This window comes from Momordica charantia (genome assembly GCF_013281855.1).
Source record: "Momordica charantia cultivar OHB3-1 chromosome 11 unlocalized genomic scaffold, Mcharantia_2.0 BLBB01000011.1, whole genome shotgun sequence".
NCBI lineage: Eukaryota > Viridiplantae > Streptophyta > Magnoliopsida > Cucurbitales > Cucurbitaceae > Momordica > Momordica charantia.
Genome location: NW_028275159.1, coordinates 2,238,514 through 2,261,482, shown reverse-complemented (window position 1 = coordinate 2,261,482; position 22,969 = coordinate 2,238,514). Strand labels below are relative to the sequence as shown.

At 35.2% G+C, this 22,969-nt stretch overlaps 2 protein-coding genes across 4 annotated transcripts; one reads left to right on the top strand and one right to left on the bottom strand.

Moving 5' to 3' along the window:
- The first annotated feature begins 7,272 nt into the window (after nt 1-7,272).
- On the top strand, nt 7,273-12,699 carry SAT32 (interferon-related developmental regulator family protein / IFRD protein family). Its single transcript, XM_088119902.1, has 13 exons — nt 7,273-7,599; nt 7,900-8,068; nt 8,238-8,318; nt 9,393-9,475; nt 9,557-9,669; nt 9,768-9,878; nt 10,040-10,149; nt 10,805-11,117; nt 11,210-11,287; nt 11,373-11,423; nt 11,550-11,639; nt 11,822-11,899; nt 12,301-12,699. The coding sequence occupies exons 1-13, from the start codon at nt 7,590-7,592 to the stop codon at nt 12,340-12,342; spliced, it is 1,329 nt and encodes a 442-aa protein (XP_087976028.1). The 5' UTR covers nt 7,273-7,589; the 3' UTR covers nt 12,343-12,699.
- A 1,109-nt stretch (nt 12,700-13,808) lies between these two features.
- LOC111011005 (Ubiquitin system component Cue protein) lies at nt 13,809-22,320 on the bottom strand. 3 transcript variants are annotated; one of them, XM_022284613.2, is made up of 9 exons: nt 21,661-22,320; nt 21,062-21,221; nt 20,899-20,960; nt 19,557-19,651; nt 18,722-18,835; nt 16,974-17,039; nt 16,459-16,556; nt 15,923-16,341; nt 13,809-15,466 (listed from the first exon to the last, which is right to left on the bottom strand). In XM_022284613.2, the coding sequence occupies exons 1-9, from the start codon at nt 22,067-22,069 to the stop codon at nt 14,295-14,297; spliced, it is 2,595 nt and encodes an 864-aa protein (XP_022140305.1). In that variant the 5' UTR covers nt 22,070-22,320; the 3' UTR covers nt 13,809-14,294. The 3 variants fall into 3 exon arrangements, with proteins under 3 accessions (XP_022140305.1, XP_087976026.1, XP_022140312.1); XM_088119900.1 differs by having other exon boundaries at nt 18,722-18,811; XM_022284620.2 differs by lacking the exon at nt 21,661-22,320 and having other exon boundaries at nt 19,557-19,640; nt 21,062-21,139.
- Between the last annotated feature and the right edge of the window lie 649 nt (nt 22,321-22,969).

Sequence of the window (22,969 nt, the reverse complement as noted above, 5' to 3'; positions counted from 1 at the left end):
CCACAAGCCTGAATGATACCCATTTGCTACCCACTGATATTCAAAATTTTAATCTCTCTTCCATAGCTTTTTGTCCCTTATCATCCACTTTCTAATATAATAAATAATAAAGCATTTAAATTATATTTTAAAATGAATGTATTTCTTTTTTGGATTTTTCATTCTGGTAACGATCATTAAAAAAAGGAAAATTTTTAATTCAAGCATCTGAATATTTTAAATATCTGAGAATAATTTTATAAAAATAAACTAATATTTAAATCATATTTTGAATCTGTCCTACTTTAATGTTATATTTTGAAAATATTCAATCTTATTCTTGAGATTTTACAATTAACTACTGTGGTCTTATAAAAAAGAAAAAACTACACGTTCCTTGTGTAATACAAATTGTTTAATCCATTTATTTATTGAATTATAATACAAAGATTTATTTTTCAAGAAAATCTAATCCAAAACATAATCACGTTGAATAAAAACTATATATATATATATATATATATATATATATTTACAAGAATAAATATGTCTATTTCATGAGATTAAAATACATGTTATGATTAGTTTTCTCAAGTATTTAGTAGGTGACTCTATATAAAACCTTTTTTTTATACGTTAATAATATATGCTGAATTATTTTTGGTTGATTTTTAACTACATATATTTTGACATCACTTTTTTTTTCATTTAAAAAATGAATGTAAGTGTTTTGCAAAGTAAAAATTTGGTCAAAAAATTCAATAATGAAATTGTAATTTCTATAAAAATTGATATTGATAACAGACCAAATTATATATTTAGTAAAAATATAAACATTAAGATGAAATAAGAATGAAATCTAAAGTCTAAATTTAATAATGAAAAGCGATAATTTGTGGAAAATTTTTTGATTTGGTGTGACTTTGGATCAGTAGAGCCCCAAACACGTGGTGCGGAGAAATACCAAACTGTTCTTCAGCAACCCCAACGGGAAGAAAAATACTGGTTTGTCGCATCGGGTTGCCCAAATTTAAAGATCATTTATTATTATTATTATTTTTTTCTATTGTTAATTTCTGTCATGGATCTGCCACCCAATAATTTTAATTTTATTGGCCTGGAATATTGCTCGCAAACATTTTTCTAATTCTTCTCAATACAATACAATACTAATGTTCAGCTCAATATTTTCCTATTTATTATTTGAAAATAAAGATACAATTACAATTTAATCTTTTCTATTTTAAAATTATTGAAAAGATGGATCCATCAAATACAAAATTGAAAATTGAAAATTTAGGAACATATTGTAATATCTATATTTTAGTATTTTGAAGGAGTTTTAATTTAGAGTATAACATGGGTAAAAATCTCTTTTGGTGGCTGTCCCAACTTCAAATTCTTCAACTACTCCTCGGTCCTCCCACACATTTAACATAAATTATGCATTATTTATTCTTCCCGTTGAGCACATAATTCCAACCATGTTTTTAATGCATAGGCATTGCTAAATTTGAAATTATAATTGGTTTGTTTTTGCATTTCTCAATATATGAGGCCGAGACATAAATCATTCATTTTCTAGTCTGTCTCATTGTCTATCGCAATCCATATTTGTAACATAACTCACTTTTTTACCATTTGTGATCGGTAAAAAGATTATTTGGTTAAATTATAATTATACTGCATGAATTAATGAATTAGATGATGGTGTTTGTTTAGTCTCAAAAGAATTGGTGTGTATCTATATAATTATTATGGTTAAACACCATTAAAAAGAATGTGACAATTTGTCGATGGAGCACATCAATTAATTTAAGCATGACATGATATACTAAAAGAAATTGGACGGATATATAAAATGAAGTGACACATTCTAAAAAAGTATTTAATATATTCAAAGAGAAGATATGATGTCCTTAGTACTACTTTATCTTATCTAACTATACACATTTGTCACATATATTTCATGTTATCATTTAGTCAATGCTAATGCAATTAATGGTAGAGATCATATAAAATCACAATTCATACAAAGCTTTTATAGGTTTATTTGGTATTCTAATTTGGGTTTATATCACTTCTTATATTTGTTTAGTATAAACAAGTTGTTATAGGTACAATTTCATTTGATAAAACTCTCAACCATTTTTTGGACTCTTATCTTTATTTTCTTGGTCTAAATTTATCAAAATAGATATAGAATATTAAAAGAAATTTGCCTGAGAGTGAAAATTATACACAGTACCAGAAGGAGTTGAAGAGGCAGCTAATAATCTGATATTTGCTGCAGAGAGCTGAAATTATATGGGAATTCCACATGCAATTTGTTTCCTCCAACCACTGCAACGAAATGACCCTATCCCAGATTCCCAATATTCATTTCATTTTGATTCCATTATTCTCATCATAATTTCCTTTTCCACAACCCCACCGCTGGGCCTGGGCTACCCGCCAACCTGTTTTTCTTCTGGGGTTCACTTCACCCATTTCATAAAATTCCCATCCATTCTAAGATTTTTTATTTTTTTTTCTTACGATATGTTGATGTGTACTGATTCCCACAAGAGGGGTGGTTGGAAGTTTCTTGAACACAATCATTTATCGACCTGTACTAAAAAGAGGAATCTTGCAGTATTACGCTGTGGAATGCCTAAGTTAAAACATGGATTAGAGAAGGCTAAGTTTAGTTGGGTGAGAATCTCTTGTAACTGGTATGGTGATTTGGTTCCTTTGCGCTTTATAGTGGTCTCCCCTATTGAGGAGACAATTGAATTTTATCCATACAAAACGTATTAATGGTTGGGGGGACAGACTAGGGTGAGGCCCTTCACGATCAGCCTGTCACTAGCTTGAGTTTTCATGTGGGTTGATGCTACGTTGATTTGTTGTTCTAAGCTCGTCCTTTTCAAATTTATTCATGACCCATCATTAGTTGATGTTAAGAATCTCAAATTGAAAAGATGTGTGATCTTGTAGCCCATGAATATTAATATGGTATTAGAATTTAAAAAATTCAAACGAGCATTTAGTTCGAAATGAGATCTCACCGAGATTGGTGAACTAAAAAGAGTCACAATTTTGAGAGGACATGTTAAAGATCTCACATTTAAAATATAAGAGAGCGGACAAAAATTTATAATATACATAAAACTCTCATTGCCAATTGATTTTAAGGTGAAGCCCTATGATTATTAATAGTTGAGTCTCGAAGCGTACTATTTTTTTCTTAAACATCACAGCACTAAATTTAATTTTCTTTTCCAATATATTTGAAGAGACCTTTCATAGTACAAAGTTTAAGTACCCGTCATTTTGATCAAAACTATATTTTCAAATACGTACCTTTTTTTCTTTATTATTATTATTTTTTTTTTGTAGGGCTCTTGAATGAAGTATCAATTTTATAATAATTTTTTTTACCACAAATGTAATTGTAAGGCTTTCAACCTTTGAGTTCAAGAAAAATTTTTAAGTAAATTATCCCATGTGAAAATTATCAAATATGCCCTAAATTATTTTGAACTTTTTTTTTTCTTTTTACATTGCTCTAATAGTTTATTAGATGTTTGGTGTGGCAGACCACCACAATTATACATATTCAAAATTCACAGATAGGATGATATTATTAAAAAAAAAAAAGATCATGGATGATGTAACCATGTTTTCAAATTTACAAACAATAAAACTTTTCATGCCACGTCATCGTAACAACACTGATGGGATGTTTAGTTTTTTTTTTCTTTTCTCTTCCCATTTATTAAGAATGCTGTCAAAATATCCTACATTGATTAAATAAGAAGATCGTGGTTATTGGTTATATAGATGAGTGAAATCAAAAGAAAACCGTGTGAGAATTATGCATAAAGTGAACAGTATTATTGGAGAGAAAATAGTTAGTGTAAAACTCTCACATGTATATGAGTAGACAGGGGAACGTTGGAATCAAGGAGTTGAGAGCCAATTTCATCGAGAGAAAAATAGGGAGAGAAAAATAGGGAAAGAAAAGATAAAAAATTGATGGAAGTGGGATTGGATCCTTAGATTCAGCATGGATCTGCCACTAATAATCATGCCTTCACAATTTTCAAAGGCAATCCTATAACAAAAGATGTAAATTGACTACTCCAAATTTTGGGGTATAAATTGATTTTTTCTTTCCTTGTGTGTATAAAGCAAAAATAAATAAATAAATAAATAAATAAATAAACATTTTTGTTGGAACGGTAGGAGTGGAATGTGTTGTAGATCAGTAAGCAAAAGGAGAGGTTGTAGGGAATTGGCACACAAGAAATCTTGGGCCATATGATTAAGCAAAAAGCGACCCCACACCCTGTGTGATACCCCATGTGATGGATGAATATGCAACAGCGGCATAGAAGTGACAGAACTAGCAAAAAGCAAGCAATTGCCTTTCAAGTTTTAGGTGACGCTGGGAGTGTTAGTGGATTCATAATTAATTCAAAGACCTCGACAAGCAAAACTTAAAAACTCCCGCATGCCTTTTCGTTCTCTCATCTTATGCTTGAGGTATGTGCATTGTTCCCATACTCATATGTATGCAAGCAGTTATCACTTGGTGGAAGTTGCGTTTTATGTGGTTTGAACTCAAGGTCTCAACGTTATTCCTTAAGGCCCCAAACCATCCGAACTATCCTTTAGAGATGAAAATGGTGGGAGAGACGATCGCATACCTCCCATCTTTCACTATGAGTCACTCCCCTCCATTTCATCTGCCATCTCCCATGTGGCTGTGCATGCCCTCTCCCCAGCTTCAATTTAAAATCGATGGGAATAATATGATTGGTGGAATTAGGTTTGGTAGATGTCGGCGAGGGGAGGTGGGTTTGTCAGTAGTAATTGAAAGCAAGTGTAGTTTAGAGAAAAAAAAGAAACGGTTTTGTAGTAGTTGGAGTTTGGAGATTGGAGTTGTGGTTGTGCGTGTGCTGCCCCACCACCAAAACTCGCAGTCTGACACGGCGGAGCCAAATTCCGAGGCTTTGACCGGGTGCCTGCAGCCTGCAGATGGGTGGGTATCTTATTTGTTTCCGATCCCAACACATTACATAATACAACACTGGAAAATGTGTGCCATGCGTTATCGATGATGTTGAAATGAATGAGATCAAAGTCTTATATTATTAGAGAATGAGAAGATTTCGTGAGACAATATCTGTGTATAGATAGATCTTTAGGTAAGACTAAAAATAAAATCACGGAGGTTTATGTCCAGAATAGATAATATCATTGGTCTATTGTTTCTAACAGATGAAAATGAAAGAGTTTACATTAGAGCTCAGCTTAACTCCGACTTGTATAAAATTTCGATAATATAGGATCTTTTGATTGCTGACGAAAAGAATACTTTCACAATGCTCTCCACCTATGAAGGTTGGCTCCCGCTTTCTCAAAATTACACAATCTCTGCGCATTCAATTAAGCTCGATTCGACATGAACTCGAACAATATACTAACTTCTTCGAAATGTATGTGGCTGAGTACCATATCACTGCAATATTCTATTACCAGAACACAAGCTAGTGTCTACCTTGGATCCCCTGATGATGTATCATCTTGGGAACAATCTTACATCAACATTATAGAGGATAAATATTTTTTTTCTAAAAGATAGCAAAAGTTTCTTCTCTACCTTTCAATTTTCAATTAGTAAAAAATTTAATAGTTACCGGTAGGTAGGAGTTAGTTGATAGAGAAATGTTTTTTCTTTTAGAAATGAATGTTTTATGGTTATTTACATAGAAACAAGTGGTGTGCGACAAGCAGATGGGAATATAGGCACACAAGAAGAGCTGGGAGGATAAAGATGAGAGAATATGTAGATAGGATAGTTGAGCCATTCCCCTCCATGCTTTAATGTTCAATCATAATTCATAAAACATACCCTTTTTCTTTTCTTTTTCCCCCCTTTTATTCTTCTTTCTTTCCTTTGGTAGTGACAGTTTGAATGTCATTCTCATCAAACAGCAATTTATGCTTGTTTCTATGTTGTTTTGTTGTCCTTAGTTTGTGAACTATATTGTTTGATCCATCTCCTTCCTACAATTTTGGATTCCTTGGAGCAACATTATATTTTAGGGGTAACTCCGACCATGACTTCAAATATTAATCCCCTGTTTTAAGTTAAAAATGACACTCGTCCAAGTTTGGTAAGATAAACTTCTATACCATGGTACGGGTTAAATCAATTAATTTAGTGTCACATGCGGACATATACACATACATATATATTTTTTAATTTGATTTGATTTTATAATAATATCTAAGAACAAAGAATACCAATAATTATGAAAAAGAAACAATATAATAAAGAAGAAAATTGAGATATTTTAAAAGGATTGTTATATCAAGTATAAATACTACCATACATATTACTTGGTAATTGCTAGACAAGCATAATAATAATAATAATAACAACGTGGATTGGACACAAACATCTTATGCTCAAAAAATGTGAATAATGTTTTAAGATGCTTTCAAGATTAAAGAGAAAAAAAGGCAAAATAAGTATGAGATAACAAAAAGTAGAGAAAAAGCATGGAGCTCAAGCTGTGGGTGAAAATGGGGGAGAAGAATATATTTTTATAATAATAAATAATTAAAAATTTACACAATTTTTTTAGGTGCCTCAACAATGTTCAGCTTGACGCCAACATGGGCTTCAGCCCATGTATCTTCGATCATGAGGGTGTGAGTTCGAATTTCCCACTCCCACTTGTTGTATAAAAAAAACAATGTTTAGGTTGGACAACATATTTAAAATTCACTCAGAATAAAAAAGGTAATATATTGAAAGCCTGTTGCCTATAAGATTTACTATAATTATGCAGAAGAAAATCTACCATATGTGTGAGGTTGGACCAAAGCAAGGCCCAACGTTTCGGGCTTAAGTATTGGCCCAATGAAACTGGGCCGGAAGATGTGAGGCCCATAATCTATTCTGCAGAGATATTGAAACCGGTTGTGTTGGGCATGTGCTGAGGTGGGCTCGAAATCCTGCAATATAGCGGCAAATTCCCGCTTTCCGGAACAATCGTATCCCAAAATCTCTCCAATTTGAACAGCGTATCGGTCACGCGTCCTATTCGAAACGCACGTGTTCTCTTTCCTCTTATTTCATTTGCCACGCACCGCGTGCCGACTTCCGGCTCCTCCTAATCCAATACTGGCCGCATCCGACGGTGAGTAGGCCGTCCACGTCATCGTCTTCAGCGCACCACAGCTTCGCGGAATATTCTTTGCCATACGAATTGAATAATTCCCTTTCCTTACCACGAAGACGAACCCTTGGCACCGTTCAGCGTTTTAAAGGTCTTCGACCTGATAGGTTCTTTTTTCTATTTCTTCATTCTATAAAATCCCTAATTCGTTTCTCTCTGAAACTTTCCCCTCTTTTCCTATCTTCAACAATTTTGATGGCGATTTCATGCTTCTATAATTCATCCAACTGCTTCACCACTCTCGTTTCAATTCCTTTAGATTCTCTTCGTCTTTTCTTTCCGAAGCTTTTTCCTTCTTCGATTTTTACGAACCCTTGTAGTTCTAATTAACGTCAATTGGTGGGACGAGCCGAGCCGCCGTGATCTTTACAAATGGGAAGACGTGAGTTTCGTCTCTTTCTTTTCCGTACTTTGATCGATAATTGAGCCTACTTTCGTTGTTTTATCAACGAAATTTATCTCGCCTTTGGTTTATTTTCCTCTTCGGTTTTCATTTTTTGATGTTTGACTTTTCGCCCTGAAGTGTTCATGTTTTACTATGCGGCTTATAATTTGGAAATATCATCCTGTCTTAATGATTATCCATGGATCTTTATATAATTGCCACGACCAAGTTTTAACTTCTAACCGTGCAAGGTATAAATTGCAAAGGTTTGGTACTGATATTGTTCCTATTTGGCAGGTAAATCTCAGCGTAAAAATTCTCCTGCGGTGGATAGCGACGACGACAGTAGTGTGAGTTCATCATCGACTATGCGGTCCGATCGTATGTCTGTTGTAGGGACTGAAGATATTCAATTTGACAAAGATTCTTTACTTGATCTAGCTCTTGATGCTTTATATGAGAAGAGGTATTCTTTTAGTTTTTGAATGATTATTTCTACTAATTGTTTTACTCCTAGAACGAAAATTAATGCAATTTGTTGCCAGTAGCCACAGCAGTTGCCCCATTGTGGTTTATAACTTGTTAGTTAATTCCTTTTATTTTGAATTAAAGTATGTGTAATTTCTGAAATGAAGGGGTTCCACAAGAGAGAAAGCGCTGTCATCAATTATAGAAAATTTCAGCAACAATTTGCAACATCAGTTTGTGGAAAAGAAGTAAGCACTTCTTTACCCTCTCTCTCCGTGAAAGTTTTTCTTATTTCAAGCAGTCTTTAGCTCTATTGATCTGTTACCATATTCCGAGATTGGCCTTTTATTTTTCTTGGGCCTATTCTTGAAAGTAAACGATTTCACACTTGCTTCATTCACTTTCATTGTTAAATCTGATTAGTTATGTGGATCCAGCAGAACGTAGTCTTACTGCATAGTATAGAACTGTTCAAAATGGAAGATAAACAGCTATTTCATGTTCATTCATGTCAAGAATTTTTATTTGGGGAAGAAGTCCTTTTCACCAATATAGATGTACTCAATTTTAACCTTAAAAATCAAGCAACAAACTTAATAAGTGAGAGAAGTAATACCATTCTCAAAATCAAGTTAAAATATTATCCAGAGAAACTGACTAATAGATAGTCTAAAACCCAACCAACAAAATACTCATAATCATTTCTTATAAATCCCCAAACTTAGCTACAAGAATGCTCAATCTTGGCCAATGTTATTGAGGCACAAGGAGGCTGCCCCATACTTGCCACAAAAATTACTGTGTTGTACACCTTTAATAAGGTTCATGTCACGGTCGCCTATTTTGTTGCCATGACCATGAACATATAACATGGTCCAATGGCAATGCCATACTAAGTTCGACAATCTAGAAGTCAAAAATTTTGAGTACCCAAAATTTAGGCGAAAATCTTAATTTTGAACCTTGAACTTACATGGCCACTAAACCAAGCAGTAAAAAGAGTCCAATATGCCCCTATCTAGCAGAAAATGCGCACCTGGCCGAAAATCTCTAAAAAACAGCAACTCGACTAAGTGATAAAATTATCATTATCATTCAAGCATTTCGTCATTTGGTTCAGTTTGATCAAATTAAATCTTTAGCTAAGTATAGTGTAAAACAAATAATTTCCCCCTTTTAATAGGATGTGCCTTTTGAATCTTTGATGAAATCTCCATATAATGTATATCTTAGATTCTATTGGAGCCAAAAAAAGAAGAAAAGAAGAAAAAACGTGAATATTGATTAATTGCATTTATTCTGCCTGTGGTGACATTTTTCAGGTTTGCTACCCTGCTTCATCAGTGTCTGAATTCTATCAAAAAGGGTTCCAGCAAGGAAATATCATTGGCTTCTCATGCAATTGGTAGGCGTTTTATAACATTAGCCTTTTCAACTACTATTTGTCCATATGCCAATTAATTTTATGATCATATATGAGCTGTAGGATTATTGGCTTTAACTGTGGGTTATGGCGACAATGCTCGGGAAATATTGTCAGAATCAGTTCCCTCCATTTCTCAAGCTCTTAAATCTGGCCCAGAGTCCTCAAAGATATCGGTATTTGATATATATTTGTAATCTAAATTTACTTATAACTTTACAGTAACTATATGATTTTCATTCAACTGATGCTTGGAGTGATCTGTTTTATATAGCTGCTCGAATGCTTGGCAATTATCACTTTTGTTGGTGGGAATGACCTGGAGGAAACTGAACGATCATTGCAGCTCATGTGGCAAGTTGTCAATCCTAAACTAGGACCAAATGTATTCCCTTATGTCTCTTGATATCATTTTATCTTCCCCTAATTTTTTAAATCTCTGTTTAGTGTTACGAATTCGTTATCCTGTGCAAAGTTTTATATTTACAGTTTTTACCATCCAGTAAATGGATCTCTATTTTTCTCATTGTTCTTCAAATTTGATAGGTAGTCGCGGTCAGGCAATCAGCAGCTGTCATAACAGCCGTGGTGTCTGCATGGTCCTTTGTCCTTACAACTACGGATGCGTTGAAGCTTAATTCCAAAGATTGGCAAGAGTGAGCTTGTTATTATTCAGCTTCCTCTTTCTGCTTTTTTGATTAGTTGATTTGAGTGTGTTTGTTAATGGGTTAAAGACAATTTGCATGTCTAGGTATGAATAACGAACCATCCAATGAATTTGTAGGTGGTTGGAATAAGGGCATCATTGAGGTTTTGTGTTAAAATGGTAATTGCATGTCTAGGACATCATTTGTAGGTGGTTGAAGACATAATTTTGCACGTGTAGGTATGAAATAATGAATCATCAAAATGAATTTGTAGGTGGTTGGAATAAGGACATCATTGGGGTTGATTGTGTTGAAATGGTAAATAGATATGTACATAAAAAATTGGTAAATAAATGTGTAAAGAAACATAGATTAGTCGAGGTGCGCATAAGCTGGTCCGGATACTCACAGATATTAAAAAAAAAAAAAGTAAAGAAACGGTCATAGTTGTATATAAATTTATTATTTATTTTGTCATCTGACATTATGATGCGCGTTCTTGCCCCCGTGATGGGGCAATACGGTTTCTTTCTAAAGAGAATTTGAAGGGTTCTGATCCCCTGCCCTTACTTTGTTATTTTCTGTGATTAATATAAGTTCTCATTGTTTCTGATTATCGAATGATGTAATAATTGAAGGAAATCATTATATTGCACATATACAGGTCAATTTCATATTTATCAAGTCTCCTGGACAAGGAGGACCGTGCTGTACGCATTGCTGCTGGTGAAGCACTTGCATTGGTTTTTGAGATGGGCGTTTTGGAGAAGTTTTCTGCTGAAGCTAAAGGATTGACTGACGGCTCCGTCCTAGAGGGAAGTAAACTGCGGGATTGGTATGTACATATACAGGGATTGAAGGGAAAAATCTTGAATCAAGTGAAAAGCCTCTCGGTGGAAGCTGGTGGTAAGGGTTCTGCTAAAAAAGATCTCAACTTCCAACGGAATACATTTCGAGATATTTTGGAGTTTCTCGAGGTACATTATATCTTTATTGCTTCTATAAATTTGTTGATTTTCGGGTCCTTTTTGTTTTTAGGCTTATTTGATTATCGGTTCTGTAAATTTAGGATGGCTATTGTCCTGAAACTTCAATTAAGATTGGAGGAGATTTGTTGCAGACTTCAACGTGGTCCAAACTGATTCAGGTTTATTTATCTTTTTGTTGTACTTGTCTGACAATGGTATAACTTTTATTTTTGTTTGGTTCACTAAATTTTTAAATTTGTACAGTTGAACTTCTTGAAGCACTATCTTGGAGGAGGATTTGTTAAGCACATGCAGGTTAGTTTCTTTGCCTTTTGTATGCCAACGAACGTATTTTTTTAAAGTTTGATTTATTATTAATCTGTGGTTATTATTCCTGTGACTTCTAGCATATTCTAATATTCTCATTATTTCCTGTAATAGGAGAATGAATTCCTCCATGATGTCTTTGGGTTCACTCCAAAGAAAAAATTTCTCTTGGACGGCGAACATCGAATATCAAGTGCAGAAAAGGTCAGTTTCCACTATGATTTTTTATTATTTTATTTATTTATTTTTTGGGTTCAATGCGTTGTATTGAATGATGTAATTTCTATTCCTTGCGTATGGCAACCCCATTTCTGCGTTAATTGGCTTTACATGCGATTGTAGATATGGTACTTGTCTCTCATCTGATTAGCCTTTTCTTATTACAGAGGATGTTCAAGTCACCAAATTCATTTGCTAATAAGGCAAGGACTCAGCTACTGAATAAGCAACGAATGTTAGCTGAGGTAGTTTCTTCACATGATTATGAAGGGCTTTTTTTTTTTTTTTAGTTTCCCTGATCCGAGGAATATACAAATATGCTAAAATTGCTGATGAATTTTTCTTATTATATTCATGCGTTTGGTTTAGTAGTACCACATTTAGAGATCAATATTGCAACATATGAAAATTATTTATTTGAAATCTGGGTAGTTTGCTTCTTCACTTGCCTTATTTGGGCAGTGGTTGGGGGGCGAGGGCAACTTTATATGATTCCCAATCTAACTGATAAATCTTATGCAATGTTGATCTCTTGGCATATATGCTGTGGCCTAAAACCAATGTTAATTGGGTTAAAACATTGTCGAACTCTTTATCTTCTTCGATAGAATTATATTTGTTAACCTCTTTTGCATTGTGTTTGCAGGGCAGAAACATTGGGCATTATGCAATAAATGTGGGCGACTGAGAATTGTAGAATTTATTTATTGCGACTTGAATTAGATATTGAAGAGGTGCTGTTAAAGGCCTGATGCGAGCCTCCAACACACTTCTGTTAAGACAATTGTATTTCAGAGATTGTAAAATAGTAGGAACCAAATTTACTCGCAGTTCAGATTCGGGCTGTCAATTTCGAATTATGGTGCAGCCCATGATTCATAAGTGCTGGCGATTCACATTTAAATTCGGTTTAGCACGTAACTTACTATTTTTAGACTGACGTGCCATTTCATAAATTTGGGCCCATGTCATTCTATAAGAGGGGCTATTGCCCTCTATGACTGACTAATAGACATTTTCTATACAAGCACTCTCTTTAGTCATACATTACTATTTCTGTTATAGGGTAGGGTACTATAATTTCGGTCTGTTATATGGTCAAGAGGTTGGCTTAGAGTGGATGGAGAAGGACTCCGAAGAAGCCTCTTTATATCCTGACTTCTTGCAGGATAAAAATCTGAAAAAAATAATAATAAATAAATAAATAACTGTTTTTTACTTTCATATTTGGCCGAGTAAGTTAACTTTCCTTTTATGGGATGTTTGGTTGAAATGGGGAGTAAAGTTAGCTAAGTCAAGATTCATGTTTGGGAAGTGGAGTTAGCTAAGCTAAATATATGTTTGGTCGACAGTTTTGTTATAGTAAAATATTATTCTACCTCTAGATTGCGTGTTTTAGATTATTACTCTTATGAAAAGCAAACTATTGTCTTTTTTGGTTAAGATTTTGTTCTAAAAGGTTTTCGCATTGCAGTAGCGTGAGTGCAAACATTTCTGCATTTATTTATTTATTTATTTTTCTAAAAAAAAATTTGGACAAAATGATTCAATTTGGGTAAAATATGTTGATTTATTAGTTTTTTTTGGTGACAAGACTCTCTCCTTCACTCTTTTCCTCGGGCAAATTTTGCCGCACCGTCTCCCTCTTTGCTAGTAGCTGTTGTTGGAAGTCCTCATTGAAAGCCTTCGTCCTTCCAATTTATCTGGAATCAGGAATGAGGAATGACGTTATCCCCTTTATGTTTGGAAGTTTCTCGTAATATGACTTGTTCTCTTTGGCTTACGGGACTCATTAGAATGAGAACATTCCTGTTTTGAATGAGTCAAGTGCGTTCTTTGTTTCAAATAGATCAACGACTAGCAATGGTTCGAGAGCCTGATCACAAAAAAAATATTATTAGAATATTATATTTTATCGACTATATTAAGTAATTTAACTGTGATATTATCTCCCTATTGGTCAACTAACAATAAAGAAGTTTGAGGGACAGAACATTTTCTCAAACTTAGGAACTAGAAGTGCATTCTAACCACAACCACCAACCTTGTTTCTCGTATTTTGCCTCTAAAACATTTTTCTCCAAACAAATGTTATGCTCCTGAGTTAACATTTCTATTTTAGTGTTCAAGTTGATAATCCTATTTTCCTAGAAATTTCTCAGATTAATGATTACATATTTCATTCAAAATTTACACACCAAAGTGGACAGAATTCAGCCAAAAAATACTCGCATTCAGTTACAAAATTAAAATTCTAACTTGGGTAGAGAGGATGACCCTACTGTACATATCTGTACATTTGATCATCAACGACTTGCTGTGGAGGTTAGAATGCACAACCTTCTCTCATATCTTGGACTTTCACCCATATTTTCCGACAATGCACCGAGACAAACAAAAACCTAAGATAAAACAGAACTTTCATAATTACTATAAAAATTTGCTAGTCAGCTACATCCTCTCATAGAGGAAAGCTGTGCTGCGGAGGTTCAATTCAACTAATAGGGAGCTTATCGGTCGTATGCAACATTCGACTGTGTCTTAGACTGAAAAAAGACACACCTTAACTTTCTGTATTTGGAACTGCAGGGGATGGGGGTTTCCAAGGGAATATAAACACTGCTGATCCGATTTATTAACTCAGAAGCCAGATAATCCAGCAAAATGTTTATTCATGGCTCTGTCCTTCCTGTGATGGTTACCCCCTCCTCCCCCCCTCCGTCCACGGCCCCTGTTCCCGCCTCTCCCTCTGTCTGAAACCTCAGCCACATTTGATTGTTTACCTTGTCCTTCAGTGATGGCTGCATCTGTTCCACCTTCCCTCCTTCCTCTTCCCCAGGACTTCCGTACACCATCTCTTGGATCTACTGCAGAAACAACAGGTTCGCTATCCTGCTCCGACTCTGTCAGTTTTCTTACTGCCCCAAGCGGCAAGTTGCCTCCACGTCCAAGTCCATAAATCAGTTCTTTCTGAGCTTGATTAACTAAGGATGCCTCATCAGAATTGGAAACTGCAATCGAACCTGCAACCTTGTAACTATAATTCTTACCATCCTTGACATAGAATTGTGGTTTACTCCTAGATCCCCACTTAGAGTTGGAAGCACTTTGAGCCGAACTTCCACGCATCGAGTTCGAAGAGTTACCCAAATCTGAACTCAGCTTTTGACCCACCAAGTCTTCATTATCTTCTGTAGCTGTCTCTGCTATACTGATACCAAGATCATCGAAAGAGTCGTCATACTCATCTTCATACTCGTATTGAGAAATTAAAGCTGCAGTCCTCACTGTATCTGCTTCATTTCTCCTGTCGAGGGTCTCTGAGTATGGTGACTCATCTTTAGATTTTCGAACAAACCTACCACCAGAAGCTGATGAAACTGAAGGGCCTTCCATTGGTAAATCTTTACCCCGAGGGACTTGGTTGGTATAGGGAACTGCTGAAGACTCGATTAGTTTTCCTTTTCCTTTGTCATTCCTATTATCAACACTCGCACCAGAATTGGGCACTGGCATTGTTTCTAAGGAAGTGTCCAAAGACTGAAGATCAGCATGAAGTGTCCCCTCAAGTATTCGTTGGATCACTTCTTCAGGGTTCTGATTATAAGCTACCAGACATGCAGCTAGAAACCCACTGCCATACTCAGGGAAGAGATCCTTTATTTGACAGATTTTAGACTCCAACATTGCAGCATCTTCATCTACTTCTGATACGTGGTTCATCACGGGGGGTTCCTTGGTATTAGATGTGGTGGTATACATCAGTATCGTCGATAGATAATCAAGTTGTTCATCATCGACAAGTACCCATCCTGTAAGAATAGGAAGAGTAGGCAAAACGATTCATGTCAAAATGCTATTTCTAGTGAGGAAAAGGAGATTAGTCCATACTCAAAATGCATTCCAGAAATCTGCCTATCTACTTTGTTTTTTCATTTTGTAGGCTCCATCCCTTGTGTAGGCGAGAGGAGAAAATTGAAATTTATTCTATTTTCAAGATATTCATTCATTGAGATCATACAAGTGCCATGATGGCAAACTCAAATCTTTATCTCACAGGACGACAGGAACTAAATCCGACACAAACCATGCATAAGATGTTTTATGGTCTAATGATCGACTATTTCAAGCATGAGCAATTAGTAGCAAAAAAATTCAAATAATGTTACTCTCTTATTTATTTGTATGTTGCAGCACCAAGGAATGTATTACCAACTATAATTTACCCTATATGTAGTGGAAATACGACTTCCGTCAAGAAAACTTACCATTGTTTCGTAAACTGTTGATTCTGTTCATTATGAAGTGGTTCTTTTCCATACGCTGGAGGAATGTTTGACCAAGTTGTTTATCTGGAACCTGTTGCGAGATTCCGTTGATTTCTCTCAAAGTTTGAATCAAAATATCTGCTCTTATGACAGGATCTTCTACATTTGCTGGAAACATCTTCATGGAGACTGGAACAGGGAGGTCATTTCTAAACACATCGTCCCCTAGATAGCAAGCTTCCAGCAGTTTCCAACCAAATCTCACAATTCTTATTGCTAGCATTTTCAAACTTGTTGCTACATTAGAAATCATATCATCTCCTCTAGGAACGAAGACAATTTGGAATCCCTGCTGTAAAGATGGAAGTAATAAATCATGCAACCTAGCAAGAGTTCCGAGCAAATCCTCATTCCCACAACTGCAAAACAAAATTAAAATTAATTGTGTAGAGAGTGAGAGTACATGTTCAAAGACTACTACAAGCTTCCCAAGGTGAAAATTCAGAACCAGAGACTTTGATCAAATATAAAAATACCTTACTTCAACTGCAGAGGAGAAGAATATAGCTGCCGATCTGTATGCAGTGACATAGGAGTCCAGAGTCACAATTGCATCATTGATAAAATCAATCACCTATCCAGAAAATTAAGTTAGTAATTGCCACAACAGAAAGTGACGTATAGAGGTTTATTTGCCCTTGCATCAAAGAATGTTGAAAGGACAATAAAATGAAGGTTCAGAAATTATTCCATTTTTTAGCTTAATTGAATAATTAACTATGACCTGATAAATTGAGTTTCAACTAATTCCTTGAAGAAACCCACATTGGAAATCATGAAGGCAGCTACATAGTTGATTAGATGAAAATGACATGAGAAATGCAATCATTTATTATTGGTATTTTAAACGAAAACTCTTCATCAAATGAAAGGACACACTGGTAAGCTACGTATAATATCTAGCCCTTCTTGACACAATAAATTCACAAACGTGGAAGAGAGAGCGTTAATCTAATATCCAGCATTTCCCCCCTTGTTTAAGTCCACCTACCTCCAAGAAGTCAGCTTGAAGCCTACTGTACCCACTTTCCCCATGGCTATTGGAGGAAAAGAGAGTCTGCATAAAAGAAAATGACCCCGTGATGAATAAAGTTCAAATTTTAGGTCTGTACAACACAATTTGCACATGGTACTTCATAAAATCAATAAGACAATTATTTGATAAACTATTCTTCAGAAATAAAGGGGAAAGAAAAAGAGGAAAAAAAAGCAGTAAAATTGTCTAAAGCAATGGAAGTCCATAATGAGAGGTTCAACAGCACTGTTCCCCGGCATGGACATACACATTGGTGTGTATATCATCCAGAGTTGTGGAGCAAATAAAAAAGTGAAACATGTGCCTTTTTGTGTAATGTTTTGGCAGTGCAACGATATGATACCGAGGGTTCGTCGCAAATGAGAAATAGCAAAAATTCACTCAATAAGTGATTTGACCTTGAAAATGCTTTACGGTATTTTTCTAATGTTGTCCTTAAGGCCAAAAGTTTGCACCCAAGGTTGAGAAGTTCTCCAAGTCTATCTTTTCTGGTGTCAATTCCAAGCCTTGAAGAGGATACAAGGAAAAATAAATAAATAAAGCTTCCCAACTGTGGTGGGTCACCCATTAAAGAAAGGAGAAGAGATATTTTGGCTTCAATTTATAAGAGCTTTCTTTCGGTCTCTTTGGCTAGAGAGAAACAATAGCATATTCAATGACAAAGTAAGGCCCTTCCTTGACCCTGAGATTGGTTATGAAGCCATGATAAAATTGGGAGTACAACTAGTTGGGTAACACTCCATTAAATGTCCTCTTCCTCAGATTGTACATTTTTGCCTTTACTTCAAAATCCAGCATAAAGAACCCCCAGTTTGCTTCAGATAGCAGCCAGAATCTTGGCTTTGGGTGCAACTTCAGAGATACAAAACTACAAGAGTGGCTATCTTTATCTTCTCTGCTTCAACTGGTCTCCATTTCCTGAGATAGAGATCGAAGACTCTAGAATCTTCATACTTTGAAGTCCTCTTCACTGTCAACTCCTTACTAAAAGTTATCATCCAGTGCTAAGATCTCCAACCTTCCTCTTTACAAATATGAGGCTTTATGGAAAGGAAACTATCCAAAGAAAATTAATTTCTTCCGGTAGGCTCATGAGGGATTTGAATACCTCTAATAAAATTTAGAGAAGGAACCCCGAACCCCTTCAACTTGCTCAAGCCAAAATTAGTGTATTCTTTGCAAGCAGGTTAATGAATCTGTAAATCATACTTCCTCCACATGTTCTGTTGCTTCTCAACTTGAAGTGCTTCCTCAAGAGTGAAGACCTATCATTTATAGTGCGTTTCTACTTGGAAAGTCAGCCAACTTCTTCAACAACTCCACGGCCATCGTTTCACCTTTTCAAGGGAAACATATTTTGGTCAAGTCACATGAGAGCTATCCTATGGAATATTTGGCTTTCGAGGAACAAAAGGCTCTTCTTAAGCATAGATGGTAATTTTGGCTCTTATGTAATCACTCTTCTTCTATAGTTCTAGCTAACAAGAGAATTTTTTGTAAACTCCTCAGTCCTCTGCTTGAGAGGAGGAGATCCCCTGTCTTCCCATCGATTTTAGTATCTTTCTTATCACCAAAATTGTCTTCTATTTCTTACAAAAAAGAAAGAGGTACAAAAGGCCAATTAACTTTTAGCTGTTACAGGGAATACCAGAGTATAGCCTGGGACATCAAATATCAACGCAACATATTAATTTAAAAAATACCTCAAGAGATGAGCTGCACCTTTGATGCATCATAGAGACAATGCCGAGGAAGTGAGATGCAACTGATGATAAATTTTCATGAATACTAGGCTGCAAATTCATAGCATTCTCAACCTGAATAATGTGCAAAGGCAGTTTCAAATTTGGACTTAAAATAGAAGGGTAACATATAGCATTTCACTAAAATCAGCTAAAAGCTCCCCGTATCCTTTTCCTTTCAAATTTTCAAGAACACTATGCTGGGATTTTAAAGCATACTCGACCAGGAAAATGCGTTGAGGCAGTTTCTCATATTTCAACTTACAATAGAAAAGTAACATATGATGCTCCACTAAAATCAGCTGACATATTCTATTATCTTCTTCTTTTTATTCCCTGACCTTAATAATCAGCAGCTAAAGCATCAATAAAGTAGATAAGAAGAAGAGAAAACATTTTTATAATCAATCTTCCACAGACAGAAAAGTTCTATATCTGTTGCAGGCTGCAGCCTGTTCTCAGTTTCTACTTTCCAGTGTTAGTTCACAAACAATTACTCATCTATGTCTTCTGGAAAATTGGTAATTCTCTCTCTCCTCAAGTGATAGTTTCTAAAATAATCTAATAAACCTCCAAAATCATTATGATAACTGCAAGAGAAAAATACTACATCATAACATCTAAAAGCTCCAAACTTGTGCATGTATAAATGTGAATTAAAACATGAACATGCTGAACTAGTTGACCTTTATTATCCAAAAATTAGAAGATCTGAAGCAACAGAGTACAAAACGTTGGAGACATCATGTGATCATTACGATGATAACCAATAGGAGCTACTAAGCCAGATGATTACCAGTATTCTAGTTAAATCTTCATTCTCGTGACTATATATAGCACATATATCAAGTAACTTTGGAAGGTCAAGCAACTTCTTTCCCTGCAGAAGAACTACATGCAAAATTAGTGAACAACAGTGTACCACTACAACAAAATTGATATAAACTCCAGATCGTCCTAAGAACATTTGAAGCTATTCAAAGTAAAATACTCTTGACCAAACTAAAAATATTTCAAAAAGCTCACATGATTCTTCCAACAACCTGTTAATAAATATTTGTACAAACGTGCAACAACAGTAAGCTGCATATCATAACATGCAGAATCAGGACTGTAACAGGTGCATCAAATTTCATTGAGCTCATTTCTAATTATCAAATAAACAAAAATTTTGAGCCGCTGTTCATAGCATAAAGGCATCAGCAATTTCAAAGTCTGAAAAAGAATGGTATTTTACTCGAGGCTCAAATGACCTTGGAGCCTGGGCACCAGGTGACATCACAGCTTGAATAAGGTGAGATGCACAATGCACAAAGTACAAAAAGCACGCCTAGAAAATACTTAAGAAGCAAATTAATCTATCAAGCGACAAATTTTATTATCTTCGAAGTTGCTATTGAAACAAATAAAAGAAAAGAAAAAGGAGAAAATACATATTTCCTCATCAACAAATAAAAGGAGTAAAAACAACTAAACAAGAAGAGAAAAAGCTTAAGGAAGAGCACTGGTAGAAAAAGGGAAATAGAAGAAGTATTTGGAGTATCTAGAAAAAAAACCATGGACCACATTGACAAAAAAATCTTAAAGAAAGACATTCATTTATGAGAAACTGAGAAGATAGTAGCGTGTTAAATGCAGGAACCTCACTCATCATTTAGAGTGGATACATGAAGCACAAGGTGCACCTGACGCATCCCTAAAGGTCCACCTAGTGGCTATCCATGATTTTTAAAACAGTGTAGAATCTTAATTGAACGTTAAACACATGATTTTCATGGCTACTGTACAACCAACAGGAAAAAGATGTTCAATCATCCTATCCATATGTGCACTAATATCATAAGCAAGGTATAAATAAGTATCTGCTCTGAAGCACTATGCTTTTGTTGCCTCATGGAACCCTTTGTTCTCTTCATTTATTTCTTCTATACTCCATTTAGCTTTCCTAATTTTTCATATAACTGGTTCGACTCTTCGCACTTTTGTCAGATTCAATTTGTTGAAACAAATCTTAAGACAGGATTTAATATAGCCCCAATTGCATAGTGATATGATAAACAATTATAAATATTGTTCGGAAGCCATGCTAGACTATAAATCTGAACAAGGCAACGTTAAAATAGACAAAGTGAAATCACCTCCATGATCTTTTAAACTGAGGCTGTCAGCAGCTCGTGCTCCAGGATCCCTATTGGAAGACCTGAGGAAAAAGGTTTTAGAAGGGGAAAAAAAAAATCTGTCGATAGTCATTCAGTGATGCATTAATGTTCAATGTAAATATAACTTAGTAGTGGAACTTACATGCGATATAATACCATGAAAACACGGCGGCTTAATTCAAGTTCTCCAACGATGACCCCTGCAACTAATCCATTTGCTCCACGATGAGGGAAATCATACCATCTACTCCTGAACTTTAGGAAGCTATCGAGAAATTCATGCAAGGAAGTATCCTTAGCCACTGCAAGGAATAAGACAAAAGGAACAGAAGAATCAATCAGCCGACTATAGGATGATTACCTTCTACCTTTACCTATCATCAATACATCAAAATCATATAACAAGATTAAGACTTCCTACAGGCAACAAGAGACAAGCACCACGTATGGAGAACTTTTATGGAAGGATATAAGGAGACAAGCCTTCAGCATTATATCCATATTACCATCAAAATATACTCAACGCAAGTAATTCGTGTCTCTATCCATAAAATTACTCACAGGAACACATGATACCAATCAATATAAAAATCATAATACCGACTGCGTGATAATTGGGAGAATAATCTTCTAGCTAGATTCATCATCGTAAGAAAAAGTGATATTGAGACAAAGATGCCCACAAATTCCGTTAATTGTTACTGAATCAGAAGCACGCGTTCAGAAACGTTATCTACATACCTTCTGTCCAAAACTCTTTAGCACTCAACTTGAGCAGCCGAGACAACTCTCTGTTCAAAAGGTCGACGACTCTTTGAGATTCCACCGGATCCAACGCTCCATCTTCGGCACGAAGACCAGTGGCAACAGCCTCGTCCTGTGGCAAGTAATTCACAAAACTTCCACCACTAGCTCCGCTAGACACCCAATCTCCATTGGCACCCATCTGAATCCTACTCATTGATGGCGCAGTAGCAGTGGTTACAGCAGCAGAATCGGATGGCTTCGGTAGCGATTGTCTGAGAGAAGTGGAAAGCGTAGGTTTAGGGTTGGGGAGTTGTTTTGAGGCATGATTTTGATTCTTGGGTATGTACTTCCTCTGGTCTTTCCTTAAACCCTTGTTTGCGTCTTGGTTGTACCGATTCGACATTCTGTTTTCAGATGACTTCTTCGTTGGTTCGTTGATTATCAGATACTGATAGCAAGAAGAGCGCGGCGGGTCGAGAGGAGGAGGAAGACGAATCGGTTGGCTTCCGTATTTATACCTTTCTTGGACTCTGTTATTGGCGGGTGCCGAGTGGCCGCGGCGGGGACTTGGGTTGGGAATTCGCTTTGGTTTCCGACGAGACGAGCGGCACCTTGGTCTTCCAGAGCTGCTTTTAGATATGAAAAACCATATTTAAGAATAGTAATTACATTATCGTTTGAAACGTTAAATTATAATTTTGGTCCATTTTTTTTAACTAGATCCAGATTTAAATGTTATTTTGGTTCTTCTTCTTAGTAAAATAAACATACTATTTTGATTAAAAAAACGTTCATTTTTATTCTAAAAACAGATCAATAGTCTCTGTTGGTAAAATTTTACCAAATTTCTCTTTAATATAAATTTATGATTACCTTTCAAAATTTTTTATATATACATCAAAATAAATATTTCAAAATTATTTGGACCAAAATAAAAAGTACAATAATCAAAATAGTATTTAAATTAATTTTTAATTATTTGTCTCAAACCGATCATTAACTAATCTCCTTACACGACAAATTAATTCAATCGGTTTTAGAAGATTTAGGCATCATAAATATAATTGCTGACTGTTCGAAGACATTACTAAACAAAGTTCAAAAGCCTATTCAATTTAGTTTCTAAAAAGTTTATGAACATTTTAGGTTAGATGGAACAAAAACTTATTAATTCATGGAATAGAATTACCTTATTAATTCATAGAATAGAATTACCTCCGCACATTGTAAATACATGCTACTGTATACATAAGCTTTACACATTATTAAACTCCCACAATCTTTACTTTTCATGTCTAGAACT

What these genes read in the sequence shown, in the direction of transcription:
- LOC111011005 (XM_022284613.2), bottom strand. Translation starts at nt 22,069, where the DNA reads ATGTCGAATCGGTACAACCAAGACGCAAACAAGGGTTTAAGGAAAGAC. An exon ending in TTCATGGTATTATATCGCAT is followed by an intron (nt 20,961 to 21,061) that starts GTAAGTTCCACT and finishes CTTTTTCCTCAG; the next exon opens with GTCTTCCAATAGGGATCCTG. An exon ending in TCCTCTGCAGTTGAAGTAAG is followed by an intron (nt 16,342 to 16,458) that starts GTATTTTTATAT and finishes TTTGTTTTGCAG; the next exon opens with TTGTGGGAATGAGGATTTGC.
- SAT32 (XM_088119902.1), top strand. An exon ending in ATTGGCTTCTCATGCAATTG is followed by an intron (nt 9,476 to 9,556) that starts GTAGGCGTTTTA and finishes TATGAGCTGTAG; the next exon opens with GATTATTGGCTTTAACTGTG. An exon ending in AGCAACGAATGTTAGCTGAG is followed by an intron (nt 11,900 to 12,300) that starts GTAGTTTCTTCA and finishes TTGTGTTTGCAG; the next exon opens with GGCAGAAACATTGGGCATTA.